Genomic DNA, 16052 nt, shown 5'->3' on the forward strand with positions numbered 1-16052 from the left:
TGTGCTAGAGTGCACTAGAAATCATATTTCTTCCTACACTTTTACACGGCATGCTCTTACCAATATCATAAACTGCATACTATTGACTAAGACTTGCTTCTAGAAAGCCAGTTGTATAAAATCAAGTATGTTCTCTATTAGAACTTCTGAGTATGATATTTTTGTTTCTGATATCTTAATGCAAATCTGCACGAGCAAATATCTTCTCTGCTTTGCTCTTACAGGTGCAGTAGGCAGATGCGAACAGCTAAAATATCTGCAGAAATAAGGATTTCACTTGAACTTTAGAGCCCTTGTATTTATTTTTGAGATCAGGTCTCTGTATTTTTCCCTTCAGAGGTCGTGAGCGAGGCTTAACCTCGTGGTATCTGAAATCAAAAGATGGTACTTTGCTGTGTCAGCTCTTAGAAGGTCTGAGTGGGCAACCACAGCCTCCATTAACACACAGCTTCTTTCTGTTTGCTGTGGGCTACCAGCAACATGCTCTGTTGTAAGGCTGCTCCAGTTTGTTGCCCTTCTCCGAGCCCCAAATGCAGCCCCTCTCTTGATTCAGCTGCACAGTGCTCTCAGGCACAGGCAATCAACTACAGGCGAGGCATGAGAGCGATATGGTGAGCTGGTCCTTCAGCTCGCTGCATTTGTGCTCTTTGTCCATCTCTGTCTGCCTGGGGATTGTAAAGTGCACTGTAAAATTCTCAACAACTGCAGGTTGAAGGTATGATGAGGTGAGGGACTGGCTGCTCAGCCTGGCTCTCGGCAGGCCTTCCATTAGGCTGCAGGGCAGAGTCCTGGGCTGATTCATTTGATAAATGGCTGTTGTGGTTTAACCCAGCGGGTGGCTCAGCACCATACAATCGTTTACTCCCTCCTTCCCCATGGGATGGGGGAGAGAATTAATTAAAAAAAAAAAAAGAAATAGATCTCCTGAGTTGACGTAAAACTATTTACTGTGATAGGGAAGAAAGAAAAGGATACTAGTTATGGCTATAGAAATGTACATGTGATTGTATACAGCAAGTTGCACAGCCAATTCTCACTGCCTGCTGACTGATCCCCAGCCAGACCCTGTGCAACAGAAGGGAGAGAGAACTCCCCCCATTTCCAGAGCTCGCCTTTTGTATGATGTCATATGGTATGGAATATGTCTCAGCTGTCCTGATTCTGTCCCCTACCAGCTCCTTGCCTCCCCCTCCCCTTGGTAGAACAGCAGAAGAAACCGAGAAAAGCAAAACATCCTTGGCTCCACACAGCACTGCACTGCTACAACTGAAAGCATAGCTGTGTTATCAGCATTTTTTCCTCCTAAAACCAAAACACAGCATCATCCCAGGCACTATGAAGAAAAGAGCTCTGTCCAAGTTGAGACTAAGACATCTTCCATGAGCCTGCCTGCTGTGATGTGCAGCGCAGCATCGCTCCCAAGGCTCCCAGCTAAATCTGTGCCTTCCTCACCCAGCCTTTGTCTGATTTCTGCACGTTTTGTAAAGCAGCTGACAGCACTGATAAGCACAATTTACAGGCAGCTGCCTCAGCCCCTTCAGCAAACCGAAGAGGGGTTGCAGTGTGCTCAGCCTACACAGCGAACATCCCTGGCTGGCAGGACACATCCCTGCTCCCTCAGTATGTGAAAAATGCATTCTGTGCAGCAGTGATGTCACGAGCCCAAGCTGGGTTGCTGATGGCTTCCAGCTGCACTGCTGAGTGCGGAGAGCTGCACTGTGAGCTGAGCACGCGCCACAAGGAGCTTCCAAACCTGCCTTGTTCCTGATGCCTCCTGACCAAAAGCCCTGATTAGTCAGGAAAGTAATGAACCTTCTTTGCAGCTGCTTGCTGCTTGTTTTTCTAAGCCCTCCCACTGATCTCTCTGTTGGTTCCATGCAGGTAGAGAGGTAGGGGCCACGTGTAGAAGGAAGTCCTGTTTCAATGAGAGGAGATGCCCTTGGAAGATGTTTAATTACTGAAGATGAAGTGGTATTAATGGTAAAAAATGGTTTGTGTTAGCAACGAGATGTCGTTCTGCACAGGCGCACACTGATCAAGTTATTCTCTCACTGACCAGAAGCCTTTCTTTGCTAGCTCTGCCCTCTCCATGGCATTTTCTCCCCCTGCTCATCCCGGCATAACTAAAATTGCACAGCTGAGCAGCTCTCTCAGGCACCTGCCCATGCATATACAGTTTCGAGTGTACTGTTTGACAGCCACAAATAGATTACTTAGCACTTTCCCTTACTGTACTGTCTCAAAAGGGAAACTGCTGAGACAAGATCTTTCGGGAATGAAGTGGCTGCCTATACTACAAATGAGGAAACAAAGATGAGTGTCACCCACGTGTGGACATGACTCATTTCCAGCTGGACTGTTTTGGGTCAGGACTTCCAAGCCAACAGTTTTCAGTGTGGAGTTAGAAAATCAGGAATTTTTTTGATGGATGATGTGAGATGTGCTCCTTGCAAAGCGCTCTTGAGCAGAACCTAGTGTTCATGAGAAGCCCTGTGTGCAAACAGGAGGTCTGGCTCTTCCTTTGTGATGAACGTTCCTTGCTAATCCTTAAGACACAGTAATTCCTGATCTTTGTGGTTATCCTCCTTTTGAGGTAGGTGGTGTGCAAACTGTGGCGGCGCATCCAGGCTACAGTTTCAGAAACGCTGCTTAAATTCAGTGTTGATGAAAATCTGGTGTTCCAACTTTGAGTCAGTGCTTCGTGTGTCAGCCCTTCAGCAGCACTGACTTGCCAATACCTATAATAAAATCCTTATCCATCTGTCTATCCTTAACCGTAAAACCAGCAAAAAAATCTCTACTAACCAGCCCCAAACCTGTTTTCTTACTGAACCAATCTGGCTGTGTCATAAGCCATTTCAAAGCTCATACTGGTAGTAGTTATCATCAATGCTTTTGTTCAAGTATTTTGCCATTTGGAACAAAATCTCTCCCTCTAAACTTGCCTCGAGTAGGAGGGTATTTGTTATAACTTTCTGTGTATGTTGCATGGTTTGATCCTTGATTGATGCTGAAGATAAACGTATGCATATAAACCTGTAACGGGATGAGAAATTCCTATCTGCATACTATTTATTCTGTAATTTCTTTCCCCTTCCTAAAAAGAAAATCAGTGAAAGGGTTTTGTTAGACATCACACCTTGCAACTCTGGACAAAAGACTTGAAATTTCTCAAGCTTGCCATTATGGTGCAGTTGTACCTCATCAGCTTCCACCTGACCAAGTCCTACAGGCTACAGGTCGTCAACTCCTGGTTGATTATTTGCCTTCCTACCACAGCTGGGCTAAGAGATGAGACAAATACAGTCCTCTTTTAATGCTGCTGCAGTAGAGATGTTTTATGACATTGAAAAAAGTAAAATAGCAGTAAGGTTGCAGAAGGTGACGTTATAGTTATGGTCAGGGATTGAGGGGAATAAGAAAACTTGCTTTTTCCCCATTGGGTTTTAAAGCTGTTTGCCAGCAGTGCGAAGTTGAGGCTCAAGAACTGTCTGTTGATTGTCAGGTTCTGAACCAAAATGTGTTTGGGAAAGGACTGATTAAAGGAGGACTTTTTCAGTTCCCATCTCTACCTCTCCACCTTCAGCTTTATCTCCTCCTGGCTTACAGCCTTTTCCCCCATGCTCTGCTCCTGCTTTTGTTTTGAGGCCCTCCTGTTCTCATCTTTTCCCACCTTCATTGCCACCCTCTCTCACTTCACACTGTTTCCATATCTTCTCACTGTGAGGCCTGCCCTGCCCTTTAGCTGTTCAAAGAACGTGGTGCACATGCAATGCCAGAAGATATTTGCTGCATTTATATGATGAATTCTTACAGATTTCTCCTGAAGATAATGACCTGCTTGCCTCAAGCTGTAGCACTTGGTCAGGTGGAAGCTGATGAGGTACAACTGCACCATAATGGCAAGCTTGAGAAATTTCAAGTCTTTTGGCCAGAGTTGCAAGGTGTGATGTCTAACAAAACCCTTCCACTGATTTTCTTTTTAGGAAAGGGAAAGCAATGTAAGTCACTGTTTCCCAGTTCTGAGATGAAAAACAATCAGTTACCATTGAATCTTTCAGAAATGGAGGCTGCCCACCCACCAGCAGCCATTTTAAAGAAATGGTGTATTGGAAAAGTTTTAAATCACCAACAAGTAGTTCCTTAAAAAGGAGCCACGGTGACAGTTGCAGCAGCCTCTAATGCTTGCCATGCAGACACCTGGGCTGCTTTTCAAATATCACTCAGGATAAGAAGAGAAAAAGGGAAGAATGAATATCATAAGCCAGACTGTTTTCCTCCTCAACTACCTGGACTGGTGAGTACACATCTTTTTGCTCAAATGACAGCTTAAAAAGGTAAAAATGTAGTCAGTGCAATCAGCTTTACTCTCTTCCTTCATTTACTAACTGCCTAAGAGGTAAATGGGCAAGGAGCTCTTCAGTAACAGGTTTCCAATTACATAATGCCACGAATTTACCCCCAGGTTAAAAGTGAATTTTCTTGTAGCATAAGCATCACCTTCTATTGGTGCTGGAAGCTTTGCAGAAAGCAGGGCAATCCGATAGGAAATAGTGCTTTGGAGCTGTGGATGGGAATGCATAAGAGATGTCCATCCATGGATGCATCTTTACACTCACAGAAAAACAGAGTGCTGTGCTGTGGGCAGTTGGAAAGGGAGGGGAGCCTTCCTGAAACTGAAGAAATGTTAGTTTGTGTTAAATGCTTTGAAGTTTAGTGCCGGGTCTCCTTGTCCTAAATAAATGCTGTGGAATATTATATGCAATTATGCTAAAACCAATGAAATATTGTCAGCATAGTTATTGGGTTTTTTTCCAAGACTACTGGTTGCTTTGTTTTGTGTACACTCCTAGCAATGCATTTCTCACATACAATCCACTCTGTGGAGCTATATGTCTTACTTTTCACGTGCCTCTTCTAAAATATTCAGTAGCATGTATTTTTAATTTATGACTGACTATTGCAGCATCTGAGGAGGTAGGTAAATACTGCTAGTCTCATTTTTTGCAGCTGAGGCAGTTAGGGAATGGGCGAGTCGGTGCTTTGCAATATGACATACTGGCATTTTGCTGTGACTGGCAGCCTCCTCTGCACTGAAAGCATGACCTTTGGTGAAACGGCATTCTTTTACTGCACCAATGTGTTTTTAATGTATTCTGTTATAGCGGCTTGCTGTTGTGATTATATGAAATTGAGCTGCTTTTTACAAGAGTGAAGGCTGCAGTGGGAACAAACGGACTGAGCTGGCTGTCATTCTTTATTCCCTTCTGCAAATCTGCAAGAAGATTTGTTGTATCAAGTCAGCTGCTGCAGAGATTAGATCTCAGCTCCTGCTGTTTTGCTACAGGGGAGCCTGAAGTTGGGAGTTACTGAGAAAAGGGAGAAAACCGAGCTGCAATATTTCCTTCACATTTCTTTGAAAGAAGTAAAAAAACGTTCAGTCAGGCCAACAGCAAGATCCTTACTGTTTGCTTGCAGCTTCAACTCATGCTATTAACCAGCAGTGGCAGAGAACAGGTTATGTGAGTCCTTTGTGAAACCCCTTTGTGCAAGAGGCAACATCCTATTTCCTTCAGCTGAAGGCTAAGAAATCTGCAGGTCACATTTCTGCTTATAGCAAAGCCTCTCTTCCCTGTAGCCCTGCAGCAAGAGCAACGTCAGCACTTCTAACTCCTGACATTTCTGAATTGGAGGTAGGGAGAGAGAAGGGGAGAGAAAACCCCTTTGTGGAGAAATGTGGAAGTTCCTTAATGAGAATGTATTGGCAGAAGGCACAGATGAGGGTTTTCTTGTTGTTTTGTTTTGGTTTTTTTTTGCTTGTCACTTAAAGCAAAAACCTATGCCTTGTACATAAGGAAATTGCCCAAAATATGAATTTTCATGCAGCTGGCAATAGGAGGTAGGAAAACTAACTACACCCTTGGGAGCAATACAGCAAGGTATGACAGGAGCTGGAACTGCCACGTTCCTCTCTGAAGACAGCTGCATTGTGAACCATTTTGCTGCTGCTCACTCTGAGAGATGTAACTAAGTTCCAAGGCAAGACTCAAAGGATACCACCCAAGTGTTACTGTTAGTGGTGGGTGCATCCATGGAGATTAAAGCTGCTCAGAAAGTAAATGGCCTATCCATTACAAAGCACTGTGAGATGGTAATTACTGGGATATTAATTATTCCTTTTCGTCTAAAAGGACGTGAGCAAGAAAGATGCATTTACACTGGAACGAGAAAGGCTGACACCAGTAACTTCTGGAATGAAAAAAATGAAATGGATTAATTCCATTAATCCAGACAGTGGGATACAGAAGAGTGGATGAGCCCAGTAATCCCTGTGGCATTTGTGACTTGGGTCAGGGCTTGGGGTGGTTCTTGGACCTGATTCTGAGAGAGCATCTGGAAGTGCAGAATGCGTCTGGCTTTGGGAGATCCTTCCCCTTGCTTTTCCAGCATAACCCCAGCCCCCTTTGGGCAGCATCTTCAAGGTGTGAACGGCCTCTGCACAGGGAGGCAGCTTGCCAGCACTTCCTACAGCACTTGTGTGATGGCTGGGTGCAGTTTGGGAGCAGCTTTGTGTGTCTGACTCATGGTGGATCTGGGCCTGAGGCTTTGGGTGGTGATGGTGTTGCTTTGTTTTGCAGTCTTTTTGTGTTTGCATCTAAATTAAATGTGAACCAGTGATGAAGAAGAGGGATGGCCTTGTGGCTCATGTATTCACATGGCACTCTGGAGTTGGGAGCTGTTTCTGGCTCCATCAAATCTGTGTCCAAGGCCAAGTCATGTTTATGGGACTCAGGGTTTTCACATCTCTCAAGTGAGGGAGAAAGGACCCCCTGTGAGTGCTTGAGCGCTTTGCTTCTCAACAGGAGGAGTTAGAAAACATAAATTCCCAATGGGAAGAGACAGAGAAAATGAAATTACCAGCTGTTTCCAAACGGATTGTAAAAGCAAAGAGCAGAATGTTTTTCTGTCAGTGTCCCTCCTCTGCTCTGCCAGAGCAGTTCTGGCTCTGGGATAAGGAGGAGGATGCCCTGCACTGCTGAACACAAGGCTGCTCTGCTGCTAGATGGAGTGGGCAGCCTCTGCCTGATGTGCTGGTGGGCTGGGAGATGCAAAATACCCACTGAGGATTAGTTTGTCCTCTCTTGGTATCCAGACATGTAGTTTAACCTGCCACATGCCCAGGGACGGCACGGCAGAGGCTCAGTCAGTCATCAGCTATCTAATTGCTATCTATCTAATTGCTCCAGTGGGCTTCATGGCACAACTCTGTTAATAATGGAGGAACAGGACGTTTATTCATTCTGATTTTGCTTGCTCTAGTGGAAGTAATTCCCCTGAAGTCAATGGGATTGCAGTAAGAGCTGTATCACTTCCTGTGCCCCCAGGCTGATGAGAAAAGTAATCTATGGCCATACTGCAGCAAGCATATTTTAGATGTAGAAAAGACCTGAAGTTAGGGAAGTATGCTGCAAGGGGTATAAAAGCAGGAGATTTAGGACATGGACATTCAAGGCGTGGGTCTGGGGGAGGCTGGCTGTTTGGCCAGTGCATGACAGCCACAGCCCAGCCAGTTTGCTTCTTCTGATCCATTTCCATCACCAGTGGGGTGATGGAATCAGAAAATGCCACTTGGTCAGTTATAAATAGCTAGCACACCAACCCAGCAGCTCCAGTGATGTGAGCAACGGGTCAGGGACCAAAAAAGAGCAGGGTTTGTGGGAGCTGAAAAACTGCTCAGCCTCCATCATGAAAGGGTGGCAGGCCCAGCAAGGAGAGGGGGGTGAAGAGAAGGAAGGGTTCACACCTCCCTCTCTTTGCTGCTGAGTCTTTTTTTTTCCCCCTATAATAGAAGGCTTGGGTACGTTCCACATACAGCTCACACCTGATTAGTTAAAGGGGATTATACTAATGCAACTCAGAGTGTTGGCAGTCTTAAATCAGCTTTAACGTTACAGGAACATATTAACTGCAGTGGTTTTATTTTTATTTTATTTTTTGCTATCTACAAGTGTGTCCTTGGGGAAGACTGCAGTAGTTCTACTGCAGTAGCTGAAAGCTTTGTAATCTGTGTGAGGGGAAATCCCATATGTGCCAATTGCACACCCTGATCAGAAGAAAAAATATATATTTTTTGCATCTTAATCAAGCTCAGAGTGACTCACTGAGCAAGTGGCAAGGGGAAGTAGGTTATTTTTGAGGGGCATCCGCAGGAGGAAGGCACAATTTGCTCCAGACAGTTGAGGGTGGCCGTTCCTCTTTGCGAAGGTATTGGGAAAACTAGCAGTGCTGGGCTGGAAATGAGGGAATCATTCTGATGTGCAGAGGGATAAAGGGGAGCAAGGCTGGGGCAGCAGTTGGGCTGGGGATGCTGGTGGATACCTCAGCAGCTACGTCACCAGGCCAAAATGTCTGGGTTACTAAAAGCTGCCTACAATTTAGTTATTTGCTTTTTCCAACGAGGAAAATATTATGTCTTGTGGGAAGTCATGAGGATGACTTACCCAAGAATGCTGCATATTTGATCACTAATAATATAAAGTAAACATCTTTCAGATATTTCCAGCAACATCTGTCCTAGCTTAACTACTGGTTCGTGTTGCATTCCTTTATGGAATGATACTCATCCCAGAAAGCAGAGCGTGTGTCACTGCCATTCATTACAAGAATTAAACTTGTGGGATTTTCCGTTTCCTGTTAAAGCTGAATTCCCTTCAACCTTTAAAAAAAATGCTTCCTTCTAATTTTCCACCATCGCGTGACCCTGATTCTCCAGAAGTCGGAGTGCTTGCCTATCTAATGCTTGGTTTGGATAAAAAGGGAGCAGAGTGAGATATTGGTTTTACCTCTGCTGAGGGGAAAATGCAGAAAAACATTCTGCAACTGTTCAGTAGGAATGAATTTACTTTTCAGAAAATCAAAAGACAAAAAAAAAACCAACAAAAAAGCAACTTTGAGCATAGGTAGGAGATTAATTAGCCTTGTTCTGCAGAGGGTGGAAGTCAACATTACACAAACCTAAAAATAGCAAAGAAGAAGGTGAACGGAGCTCCTCCTCTAGCTGCAGATGCTGAGGCCACCTGGATAAAGCACGTTTATCAAGTGCTGAAGTGTAACGAGTGCATTGACATAGAAACCAATGTACCAAGTGGGCATTAGCATTTAGGAAGAAAACATCTCATTTTTATTGACAAGCACTGCTTTTTTTTTGGCAGAAAGAGGGGAAAAAAACCACCTCAGGGATTACATAAACTGAAATTCAATATTTTTGCCTAAACCTGAATCTATATATATATATTTTTTTTACAGTAGAACTTTACAGTTGAAACAATTCTAAGTCTGGTAAACTGTAAAAAGAGGGTAACTGAAGTGGTGCAGGAGAAAAGTCGGATGGGAGAGGGAAAAGCCCAAGTTTTGCAATGTGGCAGATGTCCCGACACAAGATGGAGCCAATCTGTTTCTCTGAGATGGCACCAGCTGAATCGGTCCCATGGCAGCAATTCCATTCATTCATGCAGTTTTCACCATAAAAAAAGACAAGCAAATGCTCCTGCTGTAAATCTATGGGTTGGGAAAGGGTTGTTTGGCATTTTGGAGCATCAGTGAGCATTCCAGCTTGGTCACTCAACAAAGGAGTGCCCATCTGTATGAGGCAAGCCTTCCCCATGGGGATGCTTGTCCCTGGGTGAGCCCAGTTTGCATGCTTGATCTTCTGCATTGATTGTCTGTGCTAACAGCATCAGTTCCCAAACTTCCAGTTGGCACTGAACTGCCAGTATTGTAACCTCTCTGCCCTGTAAAGGCTGCCTTTGGCTACAGAAGTGAGACAAGGGCAGCGAGGAGTGGGGCTGAAACTGCACATACAGCCAGGCCAGACTTGTTCTCTTCCTCCCTTCCTCCCTTCCTCCCTTCCTTCCTTCATAAGATTTGATGCAGACTCTGCAAGTTGGAGATAGCAAGATTGACCTCAAGATACAGAGTTAGTTTCCATAGCAATGAGATCTATGAGTTCTCAAAATATTCAAGCCTCTATTAGGCTAGATAAAAATAATTCCCTTACATAAGGGCATGCCAGATCTCATCCAGCAAAGCACTTGAGTTTAAGCACGTGACCATCAAGGTATTGGAGCTCCATCTGTACCTGGCTATTTTGTTTGCCTGGGAAAGAAATGCTTCCTGCCCAAGTGCCTTTTTGTCCCCAGCTTTCTCAACCCTGCCCAGGATATCTGCTTCCTGCTGTTGAGCCATCTTTAATGCAGGCTTTGGGTTTTCCATGGGGCAGAGGAGTTCCTCTCCATCCTTCCTCCAGTATCTCCTCAGCTCAACCAGGGGGCATTTGAGACCTGTCACCACGTGCTTGGTGTGAGCTCAGGCACGCTTGCAAAGAGGAAGGATCTCCTTCTGACAACACATGTGCTGAATACAACTGTACTCACAGGAAATTTCGGCCCTTCTTCTTTTGTCTCTTCAGGAAGGACCAGGTGGGGTTTTACAGCCATTTCTGATCACGCACTGCGTTTCCTGACCTGAGGTTCTACGGAGTTGTGGTGAGGACAGTGCAAGGGGATGGGAAGGCTGCAGCCCCACACAGAGCACCACTGTGGCACCATGAAGGAGGTGCGCCTGGCAACTCTGTATGTAACCTCAAGAAATGCCACGCTCCCCTTAATTTACCTAATGCAAGCAGAAGGAGCTCATCCAGAACAACACCACGAGGGCAGCTCTGCACAGGAAAAATACATCTTCCAGCTTTCTTTTTCGGTTATTCTTCCATAAAAAGGCACTGGTGAGCATGCCTGAGTCAAGCCTTTCTCTAAGCAATGGTACTAAATCATGCAACAACTCCTGAAACTGATCTCTGAGAACACCCTGTTCCATTAGAAAAATCTGAAATATGTTCCTTGTACTCATGAACTTTGCCAGTTATTTAGCTTAAAAATGTTTTTCACATATTAGTACTGATTATAAGATTGAAGAGAATTGGGTCTGAAAGGTATGGGAAGGGCAGGAGAAAGGCTCTGTTGAAAGTCATTCCCCCGTATATTACAAAGAGTATTAAAAAAGAATAAAATAATAGTGTTAATGAGAATCCCAGCACATCAGGAAAAGCTAATTGAATTTTCCAAAAGAGCCCCCCTTTGTGATCCATTCCATTAGCTAATTGAATGCATTTAATTTATTTGGTTCCAACTTGGGTGTCTTTGTTTACTTATTCACCTTCCTGTGATGAAAAGCAAATAGAGCATTCCCCAGCAGCAAACTGCTGCTTCTTTGATCAACAATCAATTTAAACCGGGATTGCTTTCAAAGTGCTTAATAAGACACGTGCTTTATGGGTGCCTTACAGCAAAGCTGCAGCGCGGTCTGACTGCTGCTGGCTGTTGCCCAGCGATGGGATCCAAGATTTTGTGGTAGCCTTTTTGATGCTGCAGCTTGTCACCAGCCTACGAGAGTCTCAACAACACACTGCTGTAATAGCCAAAATAAGCAGCCAGTTCCTGGAGGTTTTGTAATCCTGGTGCAGTGGGAAGCGTAGCCATGCTGCAGTGTAGGGAGTGATGATAGCCATCGAAGACCAGCTGGCTCATCTGTTCCCAGTAGTGCTGCTGCCACCAGAGGTACTGAGATCAGCTCAGAGGAGCTGCCCAGGCACCTGAGGCCAGCAGAGCCCATTACTTTGCTGAGCAGGGACAGGACAGACTCTGGCAGCCCCGGGAGCAGGTGGCATGTGTGGCAACCCGCTGTGGGAAGACGTACTTCAGTCATCCCCCACTGATTCCCAGGCCAGCTATAGGGAATTTAAGCATTTCCTGTTTTCTACTGAAGTTCATTGCCTCGCACTCGTTAATACTCTGTTTTCCAGTGAGAAATTCCAGGGGGAAAGAGAGGAGGTGAAGCAAAACCCCTTGAGCTCTCCTTCTCCATATGCCCTCAGTCCTCCTCACCTCTTCATCTTTAACCTTGGACTCCATTATGAATGCCTCAGTAGTCAAAGCTCTTGGCTGTGGTGAACCTCTTGAAGTCTTACGTATTGCTAGCACAATGCAATCTCTTTTCACATGCATGGTTTTGCTGGAATAACTCTGCAAGTCCCATAAGGGCTTTTTCTACTGTCACTTTACAGTTTCTGTAACAAATTCTCAGCTGAAGATGATTGTTGCTGATCATCACTTTATAAACCTGTGACTTCTTTCAAGATGCATTAATGAAAGTAACTGGAGAAATTTCATCAGAAACTAAATGGGCTTCTGTGAAACAGGACTCTCTCTTCAAAGGGGATTAAATATTCTCCTGAGACCCCTTCTAGCTGCTTGAAATGCATTGTACTTCAATGCAGGAATACTTTCATTGGTTTATGACAAAATATTAGCTTTGCATTCTCAATGGTTTCTGCAGCACAGGGTGCCAGCAATGAATTTATGTTAGATATGTTAAGCTTCATAGTCAAGTATGCCAATAACTGGCCTACTCCAGGTGCTCCTGAAGAACATCCTTACACAGTAGCAATTAGAACATATTTTCAATAATTAATAAGTGGTTACCATGGACTTTGGTATCGGTGTGTTGCTTGATCTTCAGCAGCCTGCCAGATCTGTCCTCTCTGTAAAAGGGAAACAGAATCAAATGATGTACAGTGTTAACCTTAAGGTATTATTCTCCAGTAGGACCAGGTCCGTTTAGCTGTGACAAAGGAACCCAGAGATGGTGGAAAATAACAAGCATCTCTTGCTTTCATATTGTGCATAGACTGCAGAGATGGTGCGCTTGGCTGCGGTTTGACACCTTTAAATTTTTGGGAAGAGTTATCTAGAGAGGTAATAAAATGTCACTTAGAGAAACGTCGCCCTGCAGTTGTCTGTTGTTATTTTTTAAGCAGAAGAACAGTTGTTGGAAAGGTAAGGGATTGTTTTAAAGTGCGTCGAGCGGCCATAACTCAGAAACAGAGAAGGGGCGATACCAAAAGTGCATGACAAACCACCTCTGCAATCATGAGGCACGAGGCAGACAGGACAGCAGATATCGCTGCTAAGTATGTCATGATTCATCAATAAGAAGTTATTTTTTAAACTTCACTTGCTGAGTGAAATAGCCACACGCATTACACTTGCCTTGGGGAGAGAAGCGGCATGGCACGGTGCATTTGCCAGCAGCACCCACCCTCTAGGCAGTCTTTATATGATCTATATGATTTATATGATGCACAGAGACAGTTGTATAGGCACTGATGCAAAGACTCCAGCACACAGCTTTATCCCATTTGTGAGATGGACTGGAGCTTTTCAGCGTGTCTGTGGCTGAGAGGAGGACACGACCTCCCTTCCTGCCTCAGGGGCTTCAGGCTGCAGCAGTGGGGACATCTATCACCACAGCCACTATGAGTAACATTTTTTTGCAGGGTGTTTTCTTCCCTGATGAGGCATATAGAGAGATAAGGGGAGCATGTGGCAGCTTTCTTTATCAGAGATGCCAGGGGAGATAAACCAGAGCAGTTCTGTGGGCTTCTCTGGAAGACACAAGCAGGGAGCAGACTCTTGTAAAAGCAGCAGCAGCCAGTTACTGTGAAAACTTTAATTAGGTTTGATTGTTCTGTACTGTTTGCACAGAAGGGAGGTGATTCCTGCTTTGGGGAGGTTGATTCTCCCAGGTTACCCTTGTCTAGGACAGCTTGAAGAAGAGAACTCCTCCAGGCATATCCACCCCATCTGCACCAGTTGTACGTGCGTGGTCTCCAGCGCACAGCATCAAGTACCACAAACCAGCTGAATTCATATTGCTGTGAGGGGCAAAAGCATGAGTCCCTGGGGACTGGGGAACTGCTGGGTCATGGCCTAAAGCTCTGATTGATCACCTGAGGTGAGCCATGAGTCAGCCAGAGGAGCACAGGTGAAGGCAATTCCTGGCTGCACCCCTCCTAGACCTATTTAAGAGCTGGCTACCGGTGGGGAAGGATCTCTTGGCGATCATCTGTGCTGGTGTTTTGTGAGTGAGCCCAGGATAGGAGTAAGCCTTCTATTTATCCTTTTTTGTTATCATAGTCTGCTTAGTCAAACTCTCTTGTTTATGTCATAATTATAACATCTTAATATTCATTGATTATACAGCAGTATAGCTGTTTTGAGAAAGCCTGAGCTACATCAAGGGCTGTTGGTGAACCACAAGGCCAGAGCAATGATTTAATCAGCTTCTGAAATTAGAAGCTATTAAACATATTTAATCCAGCTGTTGCAGCGATGGCACCTTTACAGTGATGAAGGCAAGGATCTAGCCAGCTGAATCAGCAGCTACTTGCTCCAAATACAAGGTGTTTTCAGTTCTTCTCTTCTGCTGTGGCCATTGAGGGTTACAGAGTGGTTGATTTGTCTCCTGGGAAGGATTTGGCCTTTGGTTACCCTGCAGAGCTCTCTATCTCAGGAGATGGCTGATCACTGCAGAAGGACGTGGGCTGCTATTTTTTTGGTAGTATCAAATCAGTGTTTTAAGGGGTTTTGAGTTTGTGGGCATAGCTGTCACGGCAGCAAGGGCAGTTCAAAAAGAATTAACTGGATTAAAAGTCAAGGGGAAAAAAAAAAGGCAAAACATAAACTGAGGGGATTGTTACTCTTTGGGTCTAGCCTGGGGCTGATCAGGAAGCAGGTGTGGAAGGTGACTGCAATTAGACCTACCAACCAAACTCCACACCTGTTTGTGACTAGCAGATGCATCTCCCATTCAGCTACACGAGGTGTGGATTTCCTTACTGCTAGTAAGATCTTAAGCTGAACTGTGAATGTGTACGATAAGCAGCTGAGGGGGGAAGTTGCTTCACTATAGATATTGCCCAACAGGAGCGTGAGAACTTAGTGCAGTAAGGCTGCATGGCACAGAAGGCAGCTCTCCTTAGAGGTGAAAGAGCAGAGCAAAACTGTACCAAAAAAACCCAACAGATATAATGGGAAAAAAGGAACGATGTTGTGAAAAGTGTTTCAAAATGTTATTTTTTGTGTTGTTTTCAAGTAAAAAATGAGTGATTTTGGTTTACCAACAGTAGAAAAATATTTTTGGTTTTGTTTAGCCAAAATATTTCCTTCCCTGTATTTTGAAGTTCATTGGCCACATGCAAATAATGGGCTCTTTCATTCTTTTTTGCAAAGACAAAGAGAGTATCTGTTCTGTCTGTTGATCATTTTAACTAAAGAATTCCCTTTGCATTTATTCTAGCTGATTGTTGTCTTTCTTCTGTCAGAAATGTTACTGTATTATTTATCTTGAAAAGTTCCCTGTACTACAAAATAACATTTATGTCTTTACAAAGGCATTATTTTAAACACCATCTAGAGAAATCACCCCCAAGAAACCAAAAGCATTTGTCTGTGAAGAGAGTGCATTTGTTTGGTGCAATCAAGGAGATATAAATAAGGGCTGCAAAGTGTCATCTCTATGGTGACAACATTAAGGCCATTGTTCAGCATGTGATGTGCTTTCATTTTTCAGAAATTTGGGGGTGTTAACTCTGGCAGAAGCATTGTGAGTTAAGAATAGGCACTTTGTATGACCTGTTTGAAAGCCTTACTCTGGTGAGGCTGGTTGTCTTGCATGTGCTTGCTTAGAGGGTCTCAGCAGTGTTTCTATCAAGTAAGGGAAAATGAAAGCATAAGCACTGGGTTTTAGCTAAAATTGAGGTGATCGTCCCCCTCTGCTCTGCTCTTGTGAGGCCCCATCTGCAGTGCAGTGTACAGGTCTGGGGCCCCCAGTACAAGAAAGACAGGGAGCTGTTGGAGAGGGAGCAGGGCAGAGCCATAGAGATGATCAGGGGCTGGAGCACCTCCCCTACGAAGGCAGACTGAGGGAGCTGGGCTTGTTCAGCCTGGAGAAAAGAAGGCTGCTGGGTGACCTCATTGCAGCCTTTCAGTACCTAAAGGGAGCTTACAAACAGAAGGGGAATCAACTCTTTGAAAGGGCAGATAACAGCAGGACAAGGGGAAACGGTTTGAAGTTGAGGGAGGGGAGATTGAGGTTGGATGTCAGGGGGAAGCTCTTCACAGAGAGAGTGGTGAGGTGCTGGAACAGCTGCCCAG

General features: G+C 44.6%; 1 protein-coding gene across 1 annotated transcript in view; it reads right to left on the reverse strand.

Annotated features, from left to right (window-relative positions):
* C4H4orf45 (chromosome 4 C4orf45 homolog) overlaps positions 1-16052 on the reverse strand; it is a 31587-nt gene that overhangs the window by 6368 nt on the left and 9167 nt on the right. Inside the window, 1 exon segment of the mRNA XM_048941400.1 lies at positions 12540-12598. Within this exon segment, the coding sequence (XP_048797357.1) occupies positions 12540-12598 (59 nt within the window).

Source organism: Lagopus muta, chromosome 4 (assembly GCF_023343835.1).
Source record: "Lagopus muta isolate bLagMut1 chromosome 4, bLagMut1 primary, whole genome shotgun sequence".
NCBI lineage: Eukaryota > Metazoa > Chordata > Aves > Galliformes > Phasianidae > Lagopus > Lagopus muta.